The 12,998-nt window shown below is 44.5% G+C and overlaps 1 protein-coding gene across 5 annotated transcripts in view; it reads left to right on the top strand.

Moving 5' to 3' along the window:
- RAPGEF4 (Rap guanine nucleotide exchange factor 4) overlaps positions 1-12,998 on the top strand; it is a 207,868-nt gene that overhangs the window by 152,632 nt on the left and 42,238 nt on the right. For all 5 annotated transcript variants that reach the window (XM_075284118.1, XM_075284117.1, XM_075284119.1 and 2 more), the window contains one exon: positions 519-597. In XM_075284118.1, the coding sequence (XP_075140219.1) occupies positions 519-597 (79 nt within the window). The remainder of the gene's footprint in view (positions 1-518; positions 598-12,998) is intronic.

Genomic DNA, 12,998 nt, shown 5'->3' with positions numbered 1-12,998 from the left:
AAATTGGGCATAAAAAACAAAAACGTACAATTAAGATGCCCCCAGGGGTGCATCTTAAGGTATTATGCCCGTATGAGGGGAAAAATGTAAAAATAATAAATAAAAAGGCCAATAAAAAAAGTCAAGTCAAGTAATAAAAAGTTAAAATCACATCTAGCCCCCAAGTGACACAACACTATATAAAAATACTGTAACGGAGGGGGAAAACTATTTTGACAAGTTTTTAGTAACACTTTGTGATATTTAAAAAAAAAATGTGAAAAAGATTTTCCAAAAATTAAAAGCCCTCTCCTCTACCTTCTGTTGTCTTGTAAGTTGATGGGGGCAAGAGGGGCAGTTCAAGGGGCCAGGATTAGGTAGGAAAAATTTAGCAATTTGTCTTTTTTTATAGGCATTGGTTATACTGGTTTTGGACATAATATAAAGAAATAATTGAGATTAGAAAATGAAGATTAAAACTAAGAAATTCTAAATGAATGTATTACTGCTGATAATCTCTCTATCTATATTTGTTTTAGATACGGCTTTAGATGACTTCATTATGATGCATTGCGTCTTCATGCCAAACTGCCAGCTCTGCCCAGTCTTGATGTCACAATATCCTTTTCTAAGACAAGGAAGCATTAATGGAGCAAGAAAGCAATATTTATTTCTAGATTGTAGTTAGGCTTCATACACATCTGCGTTAGAGCCTTCAGTGCAGATTACATCAGAAATTCTGGATCAAAAAAGTCCTGCAAACCCCATATTTCCATCTGGGAATCTGACAGGTGCCTTATTAGAAACCCAATGGATCACATTATAATCAATGAGATCTTTAGGGCTTTGTTGGTGTCCGGCATGTAATGTTATCTGGTCCTGGCCTGCCTTCTATTGTCTTTACAGAACACGTAATGTAAAGGTGATCAGAGTCCTAACGGACCAAGGGTTTAGTGTCCAAATCACCCTTAATGCCATTCATGCCTGAAAATATGCGCAGTGGACATGTTGCAATTTCCAAAACCCTTGCTGTTTTAGAAATCGTAGCATGTCAATTATACCTTGTGGTTTCCCTATAGATATAATGGAAGCAGAAAGTTCACGGAGGGAACCTCTGTGGACTTTATATGAAATGCGCTGAGGGAAAAAAACCACAGCGTGTTGTCGCCGCATTTTTTCCTGAAGTGCTTTTTTGCTGTGGCCTGCTATGTGGGGCCTTAGCCTAAATCTGTCTTCAAGCAGCAACAATTCAATCATTTCTGTCTATGGCTGTTTACAGAGAAGCAGAGGATTTCAAATTCATTTAAGACCTCGTTCACATCTGCGTCGGTAATCTATTTGGGGAAGTCCGCATGGGGATCCCCGGAATGGACTACCAAACGTATTGGCAAGCGGTGTGCAGTGAAAGCACACGGACCCCATAGACTATAATGGGGTCTGTGTGCTTGCCGCACAGTCTCTGCATGATGCGGACATGAAGACTTTTCTACCCGAATGTTCCGTGCGGAGACTGTGCGGAAAGCACATGGACCTCATTATAGTCCATGGGGTCCGTGTGCTTTCACTGTACACCGCTTGCCAATGTGTTTGGGGGTCCCCATGCGGACTCACCGAATGGATTACCGGCGCAAATGTGAACGAAGCAAAATGAATGACAACATCATATAGACCTATGGACTTACAAATAAACCAATACACATGAAGAATACTGCTGGAAAGTCAAAGCAATTCACATGTCGTAGGGGGTCCAGCTGACACATCCCTTGTAACTTTTCCAGGCACGCATTGAAGCTCCCTATAAGTCAAGCTCAAGGACCAAATCTTAATTTCCACAAACCTATCAACAAGAATAATCATTAAGAAGTTTGATCTTGAGGAAAATGCACTTTATAAAGGGCAACATCAAATTATATTGTTCTGTGGACATTTCGATAGAGCACACATTAGCCCTTCAGATATTTCGCTTTTTTTCAGTGCTTGGTCCGGGTGTTTCTGGTGAAGTGTCCAGCAATATAAATATCATTGTCACATCTTGCCTGGCTCCATGGATTTCATACATCACCAGATACATACGGAGTATTCCCGGCCGTTCTCCAGCGCTGACAATATAATTGTGGTGTGTGGAAATTACTATTTTTGCATCTGGTATTTCTTAGGAAATTATTTCTGGCTATAATTGTTACTTTTCAGTTGTAGATTATGAATGTGTTCCAGATTGCCTTATACAACTTTGTAGAGGTCAATGAAAATATCATTTCAACACAACAAACTCTGAAGTGAAAGCTAGAACGGAAGAATCTATCCAGGGACGTCGGATAATAATGTATATGTGTGATAGTATAATCACTGGAGAAGTTTTGTAACAATGTATAGTAGTCAGGGCTTCACGTTCCATATTGTTACATGGTTAAAGGGATCCTATCATTAGAATCCCTTTTTTTCTGGCTAACACGTAGCAATAGCCTTAAGAAAGCCTATTCTTCTCCTACCTTTACATGTCTTCTCCAGCGCCGTTCGGTAGATATTCCGTTTCCGGCTTTATGCAAATGAGTTCTCCCGCAGCACTGGGGGAAGTCCCCAGAGCTCAAACAGCACTGGGGGCTGAGAACTCTCCAACGCCGCCTCCATCTTCTTCAGGAACTGGCTTCAATCTTCTATGCATGTGCAATCGGCTCGGGCAGAGGCAACTGCACCTGCGCGCGGCCATTTTTTTGTGGCCACTTACTACTAGAGCTTACGTAAGTGGCCACAAAAAAATGGTCACGCGCAGGTGCAATCAGCTATGCCCGCTGGCAAGAAAATTGAAATCCAGGCTGGAAGACAACGCATAGAAGCCGATTCCTGAAGAAGATGGAGGCGGCGCTGGAGAGTTCCCTTGCAGCACTGGTGACACCCCCAGTGCTGTTTGAGCGCTGGGGCCCACCCCCAGTACTGTGAGAGAAGTAATTTGCATAAAGACGGAAAACGGAATATCTACAGAATGTCAGCGTGGAGAAGACATCTAAAGATAGGAGAAGAATAGCCTTTCTTAAGTCTATTCCTACGTGTTAGTTAGAAAAAAAGGGATTCTAATAATAGGATCCCTTTATGGGTGGATTCACACTCGGCATTTTTTTGGTAAAACACCACAGCAGTTTTTGATGCAGTTTTTTTTTATAGAAAAAAGCAGAAGTGGATCCAGGAGGAAGTCCTTTTTTTATATATTCCATTTTATATATCCAACTTGTGATTCACTTTGGTCTTGGGCTCAAACAAAATTGCAATTTTTTAATAAAAACATTGGGGGATGAATTTATCATTCCCTATTCGCCAGTTTTCTGAGGGATGATACTGAGGCTGGGTTCATACCTGCGCCATGGTCTCTGCAGGACTTTGTGTCTGGCTAAAATAAAACGGTTTCACTGCAGACACCACAAAACACTCACGGGTGGACACGGTCTGCCGGGTTTCTGTCTCCTGTTGGCAGAAAAGGGAAACCTAAAAGCGGAGACCGGGGCGCAGATGTAAACCCACCCTTAGATGCCCTTTTTCTGCACCAAAAGTGCATCACAATCCCCGATACCTGCCTTGCCACTGTATTTTGAGACTGTAGGTGGACTGTGGTGGGGATCGTGGGTGGGGACGCCTAGACCCAACTGATTTATTATAATTGACATCAGTTTTCTGACCCTTCATTCACATCAGCAATTGGTAATCCGTTTGGACAGTCCGCATGGGGACCCCCCCAATGGACTACCAAATGCATTTGCAAGCGGTGTGCAGTGAAAGCACACGGACCCCATAGACAATAATGGGGTCCGTGTGCTGGCTGCACGCTGCCCGCCACAAATCATGCGGACAGGAAAGTTGATTATGAACTACTTTCCTGTCTGCATATTCCGTACAGATATCTGGCGGCAAGAACACGGACCCCACTACAGTCTATGGGGTCTGTGTGCTTTCACTGCACACTGCTTGCAAATGCGTTTGGTATTCCGTCCCCATGCATACTCCCCGAACGTAATACAAATGCAGATGTGAACGAGGGGTGATGTAGATTTTCATTCTAACTCGGAATGGAAATCTACATCCGGTTCCTACCTGGGGCTAAGGCCCCATATAGCGTCTGGCAGCAAAACAGCGGTGCAGGAAAAAACGGTATTGGTATAATTGACATGCTGTGATTTCATATACCGCAACAGTTTTGGAAATCGCAGGATATGCACTGTGTGTATTTTACCGCAAAGTGGGGATGGGATTCGCTAGAATCCTATCCACATTGCCGTGACTGTAAAATGTTGTTTTTTTTCCGTGACATTTACACCACGTGGGACCCCAACCTGGTGTAGGTTTCCATTCTGGAGCAGGGACATCCTGCACATGTATCTAGAGGCTGCAGCCGCTTCATAAGTCTCCAATTTCCTGTGCCAGTCTTAATAAATTTGCCCCACTGTGTGTGAAATCTCTCTACAGCTAAGAATACACTTGTCAGGTTCCTGCAGTGGACTTGACCAGGGGACAAGCCGGCTGAAAAACGTTTGTTTTTTCAGCATGGTTTATAGCTACAATTTTAGGCGGAATTGCAAAGGTTGAAAACTGCCGACAAACTCGTAACAATAACTGGATTGGTGTGTGGTTAATACCTGCGATGTTAGACACCCCAGATCAGGATCAGGTCATCAGTATGAAAAATACTTTTGGGACTAGACAACCCTTTAAAGGGATTATTTAGGACTTCAGTATTGATGGCCTGTATTGATGAACTCCCAGCAACCCCACCAAGCTATTGACTAAAGGGGCCTTGGTGCATAAAGCACTCTATTCCCTTCATTGCATACCAGGTATAACTTCATACTCTTAGTTATGGCAACGTCTGACTTTGCAGCTTACTCCATCGTAGGCCTGTTTACTGTAAATGAACGGGACTGAGTTGCAATACCAAGGGAAGGAAGCCAGCGGCTAGAGATGGAGTTCTGCGCTCTCTGGCCCACAAATTGGAATGACAACAAGGTGGATAAGATGTATGACCTTTATTGGACAAAAAACTTACTGCACAAAGCGTTTCGAGCTCCACAAGCTCTTCTTCAGGTGCACAATTAAGGAGACGTCTCTGTCTAATCTCTTAGTTTTCCCATCTCTTTCCTTTGGATCGCAATGACCACTTCTTCCAGCAGTGACTTCTCAAATGGTTTCTCGATGACTTCTCAAAGTTCAAATGGTCAGGACACGATCCAGTAGAGCCCCCTTCTTCGTGGCTTTCCAGCCAAGGTCTCCCCCGGCCATACTTTTTATCCACCTTGTTGACATTCCGATTTGTGGACCAGAGAGCACAGACCTCCATCTCTAGCCGCTGGCTTCCTTCCCTCGATTACTGTCTGGTCTTCGGCGACCAGTCTGTGGATTCTGCTGCCACCATCACCTTTGATGCTTCCATTGGTGTTGGGTTTAAAAACTGAAATCCATATGCAGTGAGAGTGACAGAATAGAATATAGGATTCATCATCCAGACCTGTGAGCAGGACCGGAACCTAGACAACCAGCTGTAAACAATATGCAGTAAGAGTGACAGAATAGAATATAGGATTCATCATCCAGACCTGTGAGCAGGACCGGAACCTAGACAACCAGCTGTAAACAATGAGGAGAAACATTTAGCTATATCTTACAAATGGAGCAAAATAGATAAAGCAAGGCATTGGGTAAAACACTTCACTTAGTTTCAGCTACAAGTCTGAATATGATCCTTGAGAAGGGGATACCCCTTTAAGTTCCCAAGTGAGCAGAAACGACTATGCCCCATTAATATAAGTTAGTAAAGAAAGCAGAACATGAAACAACTTTCTAATCCATTGCATCCATTGTGTTAAGTGCTGCAGTGAAAAGCGGAGTCGTCAGCGTATCTCACAATGTAATCATGTCTAATGAGCGCAAATTACAATCTGTGTATATTTTGCTTCTTTCCTTATTTTTGTAAACCTTAATCTCTGTTCAGAGAGCTATCATTAGTTGGATTTAAAGTAAGTAAATGTAAAATAAGAAAATGCCAAAAATTACAGGTACCTGCGGTGAGTTTGATAATAGCTAGGTAAAAAATATATGAAATAATTATATGGCTGGAGAGACTGAACGGGAACATGACTAAGAAGAACATTAAACTTGTAATTCACATTTTTTTTACGCTGACTGTATTGACAGCATTACAGCATGTTATTGTGTTGATTGTTTGGAAGTGCAGAGGCTTTCATGTAATGCGGCAATAACTCGCTTTAATGAACACCATCTACGCTTTGTTAAAGGGACGTCATCGTGTAATTTTACAGTTTTATGGAAAAAGCAGAGATGCTTGGATTTTACCGTACTGCTGATAACATACTGTAGATATGCCATTGGTGTCTTAGCGGTAGGGTTGTAACTATTGGGAACCATGATTATACCTAGAACAGAGAGGTTGAGGGATGACTACCCTTTGTCTGACACCATCTTGCCTTCGTTCTAGGCATTGGTTGGGGGTATCATTGGCAACAAATGGACGGGTATTTACAGGGTTCTCTGCATTGAACATTAAATATTTATTAGAAGGGTCCCTTGACTATAAAGTATCTTTGTAAAACTTGGTCCATGTGTTGGCCAGATTTACTGGTTTGAACAGTATGGCAAGAGAAGGACTCTGTTATAGAACAGTATGTCGCTGGGTGGCAGGGACTCCTAGTATCATAGATTACTATACTGCTAGGAGTCCAGTCCCTCTCCCGGCACTCTGTTCAGAACAGTAAGTACGGCCAACACATTTTGACAGAAGAGATAGGACAGGGGGACAGAGGTTGTGTAGTAGTTCTCTATAATATCTGCAGGAAACAGAGACTTCCTAGTTGCACAGCAAGCCATGCTAGAAAAAAAAAGGTCACACCGTGATCATGTGACTTATTGAAGTCAGTGAAAGCAGGATAAGGAAAGACTTTGTGAGTAAACAACGTAAGAATAGTCTTTCAGATAATGTGAGTCAAAAAACATCACCTGAGTATCCCTTTAAAGAGGACCTTTCACCATCTTGGTGCAGATGCAGTTTTATATACCGCTAGAAAGCCGACAGTGCATAGAATTCAGCGCACTATCGTCTTTCACGTACTGTGTCCCCGGTGAAGAACTATCTGTGCTGGTACCGTAGCTCTTCACCGTCAGAAGGGCGTTTCTGACAGTCAGGAACGCCCTTCCTCATAGCAGCGTCCATAGCGCTGTACCTCACCGCTCTCACAGTACATCGCTATAGTCAGAATCACTTCTTCTTACGGTGAAGAGCTACGGTACCGCCACCGATAGCTCTTTACCGGGGGGCAAAGATCGTGAAAGCCAAGAGTGCGCTGAATTCAGCACACTGTCTACTTTCTAGCGGTATATAAAACCGCATGTGCCCCAACTGAAGAAAGTTCCTCTTTAAGCATTACACAGCACCCCCTCAAGTCAGTGGGCTGTCTATGTAATACAGGATGTATCTTCTATATGAAAAGACAGTCTATGTAACCAGGCCCCTCCATGGCCAAGAGATGAGAATGCTGAACTAAGGACCCCAGCCCATTTTCTGTTAATAAATTCCTAAATGTGATATATGAAAAAAAGTATTTTATGAACTAGACTATTCCATATCCGGTTTCCAGGGGTTGAACAATAGGGGGAGCAGCAGTAGTAAGTGCCCTGAAACTAGGAGATCAAAGAACCCCAAATGCACCCAAACAGTTTTCTCTGCCCACTCCTGAGATCTTAGTACTTAGCTGCTCACAATTGGTGGCTTTGAGGCAAGAGTTTAGTAGAGGGACCTAATTTTTTTTCTTGGATTTACACAAAAGTTTTTACATGATTTGTTATTTCAACTTAGATTTGGCTTATAAGTAGCTGCCAGATCAAAAATATCACATGTAGGAAATATTGGGTGTATTATGATAGATATAGGTAAAGGTCAGCGCTGCAATCGGGGCTGCAGAGTCAGAGTTATGGCCCGTTTTGGGTGGAGTCTGAGTAAGACAAAAGTTACTGAATTATTTAAAATTATATTTTACATTCTATTAGCAATATTGCCTCATTAAATAGATATGACGTTTGTTACATATTTACTTTCTTATTAATGGAATCAATATTTTTTTTGACGGAATTAGAGGAGTTTTACTGCCTCTGACTGACCATAAATGTCAGACATTTATCAAGGAGTCAGAGTCAGGCTGTAGAAAAATAGGTAGCTCGGCCTCCTGACTCCAAAGTCCTGGCCCTAACCTCAGGAAAGGATTAAGGATAAAATATGTTTATTGATTAGATTAATCTGCTTCTAACCATCAGAAAAAGTGATATGTGTGAACTGGAAGTAACTACAAACAGATAAAATCTGTTGATAGCAATGTCAGATTGCTGCAAAACTTGGCATTCAGTTAAGGATCAGGCAGTTATATAAACCGATTACAGGGGTGTTCGGATTAGACACCGCGATTTGGACTATGATGACATAAATGTGCTTCCCTTGATGCCCTTTAAAAAGCTTCCCAGATGCTACTTTTGGGTAGCGTACACAGTGGCGTAACTATAGCAGCAGAGGCAGCTGCCACAGGGCCCGGGACATTAGGGGCCCGGTGACAGCCGCTGCTATCATTATACTCGGGGGGTCTTTTCAGACCTCCAAGTATAATGATTGGCGGAACGGAAAAAACACTGTTAGTTACCTCTCCACGATCCAGGCAGGCTTTGGCCTAGTCGTCTGACGTCTCATGACCCCGGCCTGCGTCCCGGGTCATGTGATGTCTGACGCCATTGAAGATGGACTACTTTGGAAGCCAACAGCGTCGGAGATAGGTGAGTAACAGAGGTTTTTTATGTTTTTCTCCCCCTGGGTCTCCGATTATTATACTCTGGGGTTTGAAAAGACCCCAGAGTATAATATTTGTTTATGGGTGTCCACAGTGGGACATAATACTGTGTGCAGGGGCCACTATGGGGGATAATACTGTGTGTAGGGGCCACTATGGGACATAATACTGTGTGCAGGGGACACTATGGGGGATAATACTGTGTGCAGGGGACACTATGGGGAATAATACTGTGTGCAGGGGACACTATGGAGGATAATACTGTGTGCAGGGGCCACTATGGAGGATAATACTGTGTGCAGGGGCCACTATGGGGGATAATACTGTGTGCAGGGGACACTATGGAGGATAATACTGTGTGCAGGGGCCACTATGGGGGATAATACTGTGTGCAGGGGACACTATGGAGGATAATACTGTGTGCAGGGGTCACTATGGGGGATAATACTATGTGCAGGGGCCACTATGGGGCATAATACTGTGTGCAGGGGACACTATGGAGTATAATACTGTGTGCAGGGGCCACTATGGGGGATAATACTGTGTGCAGGGGCCACTATTGGGGATAATACTGTGTGCAGGGGACACTATGGGGGATAATACTTTGTGCAGGGGCCACTATGGGGGATAATACTGTGTGCAGGAGCCACTATGGGGGATAATACTGTGTGCAGGGGACACTATGGAGGATAATACTGTGTGCAGGGGACACTATGGGGGATAATACTGTGTGCAGGGGCCACTATGGGGGATAATACTGTGTGCAGGAGCCACTATGGGGGATAATACTGTGTGCAGGAGCCACTATGGGGGATAATACTGTGTGCAGGGGACACTATGGAGGATAATACTGTGTGCAGGGGTCACTATGGAGGATAATACTGTGTGCAGGGGACACTATGGGGGATAATACTGTGTGCAGGGGCCACTATGGGGGATAATACTGTGTGCAGGAGCCACTATGGGGGATAATACTGTGTGCAGGAGCCACTATGGGGGATAATACTGTGTGCAGGGGACACTATGGAGGATAATACTGTGTGCAGGGGTCACTATGGGGGATAATACTGTGTGCAGGGGCCACTATGGGGCATAATACTGTGTGCAGGGGACACTATGGAGTATAATACTGTGTGCAGGGGCCACTATGGGGGATAATACTGTGTGCAGGGGCCACTATGGGGGATAATACTGTGTGCAGGGGCCACTATTGGGGATAATACTGTGTGCAGGAGCCACTATGGGGCATAATACTGTGTGCAGGGGCCACTATGGGGGATAATACTGTGTGCAGGGGCCACTATGGGGGATAATACTGTGTGCAGGGGCCACTATTGGGGATAATACTGTGTGCAGGGGACACTATGGGGGATAATACTGTGTGCAGGGGACACTATGCGGCATAATACTGTGTGCAGGGGCCACTATGGGGGATAATACTGTGTGCAGGGGCCACTATGGAGCATAATACTGTGTGCAGGGGCCACTATGGGGGATAATACTGTGTGCAGGAGCCACTATGGAGCATAATACTGTGTGCAGGGGCCACTATGGGGGATAATACTGTGTGCAGGGGCCACTATGGGGGATAATACTGTGTGCAGGGGCCACTATGGGGGATAATACTGTGTGCAGGGGCCACTATTGGGGATAATACTGTGTGCAGGAGACACTATGGGGGATAATACTGTGTGCAGGGGACACTATGCGGCATAATAATGTGTGCAGGGGACACTATGGGGGATAATACTGTGTGCAGGGGCCACTATGGGGGATAATACTGTGTGCAGGGGCCACTATGGAGCATAATACTGTGTGCAGGGGCCACTATGGGACATAATAGAGCGCGCAGGAATGCGTAGGAGGGGGTCGGTCGAGATGTTCGGTGTCGGTCGGAGAGGGGCCCCATGTCAAAAGTTCGCCACGGGGCCCCACCATTCCTAGTTAAGCCACTGAGCATACATATTGGTGATTGATCAATGACTGCTATGCATGCTTCTGCAACACACTCAAAGACATTTTTGACATACTTTGAGAAGGGTGAACTAGCTGTTAGTAGGTATTGGGAGCAGTGGTTACATGAGGACACACATATAGAGCAAACAGATGGCCCAGGCAGACCACCATTTCATCTGCCGACACATATACACAACACCCACGTGTTCCTTGCCCACCGCCCAGACACTGGTGTCACCTTCATTACTCACCCCTATATGTGTCCTTACCATTTCCATGTGGGGTCACAGTGTTTATTACATGTCCTGTCTTTGACAACCAACCACCAGCACCTTCGTTTTCAGACGAGAAACCTGGACTGCTATGGACTGGATCTGTATTGTCTTTAGCGGTGAATCCAAGTTCTGTTTGTGATCTGACAATGATCAGGTTCATGCATGGAGCGGTGAGTGTTTCAATCCGGCCTTTGCTACGGGGCAATACATTATCCCAGCTGCTGGTGTATTGATCTGAGAAGCCATCGCCATTTTGTGTATTTATTTTGATGGACATTTTTATAAAAGTAACCAGAATTGCAGAAGTATAATTCATATTATATAAGGTGCTAGTACCACAAGATGGCGCTCATGCACTTTTGATCTTCAGTAAAGATGAAAACCATATTGACCTATTCATTGAAATGATTCTGTCTGTGATATTTGCTGCTTGTCTAATCCCTGTTTAACAATCATCTAAAACGCTGGCTTCTCTGTTTAGATATTTTCTCGGAGATTAAGATATTACCGGCTGCAAGGGAATACATTCAATACAGTAATAATCCAGCAAAAATGGGATGTAATACGGTAGTTGCTAGATTGTGAATAAGGCCATATTGACACAAAGGTGACCGGTTTTGTAACAACCTCGACGCCTCGGCCAAACAGATTCGTTATATTTCATGCCAGATCTTCCTCTGAAGAGGAAGAGGCCGCAGCTTCTTCATAAATCTCTCAGTTCCTGCACCAGTCCGGTCCTTTATTATATAGACCATCAAAAATATTCCTATATTTCTCCAGTGCATATATTTCTCCATGTTCATGGATTCTTCATAGACTTCAGTTAAGCTTGGTTAAAATCAGGTCTTGCTAACATTACCGCCATTATTACCGTATTACAGCCAGGCCTATTCATTCTATGTATGGTGGCATTCGTGTTAGCTTTCTGACATACAATAAAAGTCTAAAATCAGGATACTCCTTTATGATCAGGTCTGACCATGTACAGTATATGTAGATTGAAGGATTTGCACTGTGTACCTTTAAAGGGATTCTACCACTAAAACACTTTTTTTTCTAGTTACCACGTCGGAATAGCCTTTAAAAAGGCTATTCGTCTCTTACCTGTGGAAGTGCTCTCCGCCGCGCCGTTCGTTCAAAATACCGGTTTGTACCGGTATGCTAATGAGTTCTCTCGCAGCGATGGGGGCGTCCCCATCGCAGGAGCAGCGATGGGGACGTCCCCATTGCAGCTCGAAAACTCACCGCAGCGCCGCCTCTCTGGTCTTCGGTGTCCTCCCTTTGCTTCTTCAGCGTACTGTCGGACGCCTGCGCAGTATGCTCTGTTCGACGAAGATTGCCGAACGTACTGCGCATGCGCGAAATTGCGATCCCAGCCATAGTGCGGGCACCGAACTTTCGCGCATGCGCAGTACGTTCAGCAATCTTCGCCGAACAGAGAGCATACTGCGCAGGCGTCCGACAGACGCTGAAGAGGCAAGGGGAGGACACCGAAGACCGGAGAGGCGGCGCTGCGGTGAGTTTTCGAGCTGCAATGGGGACGCCCCCATCGCTGCTCCTGCGATGGGGACGCCCCCATCGCTGCGAGAGAACTCATTAGCATACCGGTACAAACCGGTATTTTGAACGAACGGCGCGGCAGAGAGCACTTCTACAGGTAAGAGACGAATAGCCTTTTTAAAGGCTATTCCGACGTGGTAACTAGAAAAAAAAGTGTTTTAGTGGTAGAATCCCTTTAAATGAGATTAGAGAAGAAACCTTTAAAGGGATCCTATCTTTTAGGCTAAGGCCCCACTGGGCGGAAACACAGGGAAAAAAAACGCAGAGAAAATGCTGCGTTTTCTGTCACGGAAAAAAGACGCATGTACATGTGTTTTTCATTGCGTTTTTCAGTTTTGTGCTGCGGAAATTCATATGAGTTTTCTGTTGAGTTTTTCATTGCGTTTTTGCTCGAGTTTCTCAT

This window comes from Leptodactylus fuscus, chromosome 8, assembly GCF_031893055.1.
Source record: "Leptodactylus fuscus isolate aLepFus1 chromosome 8, aLepFus1.hap2, whole genome shotgun sequence".
Classification (NCBI taxonomy): domain Eukaryota; kingdom Metazoa; phylum Chordata; class Amphibia; order Anura; family Leptodactylidae; genus Leptodactylus; species Leptodactylus fuscus.
Note: the sequence above shows the minus strand (reverse complement) of the source record. Positions and strands in the feature narration are given on the sequence as shown.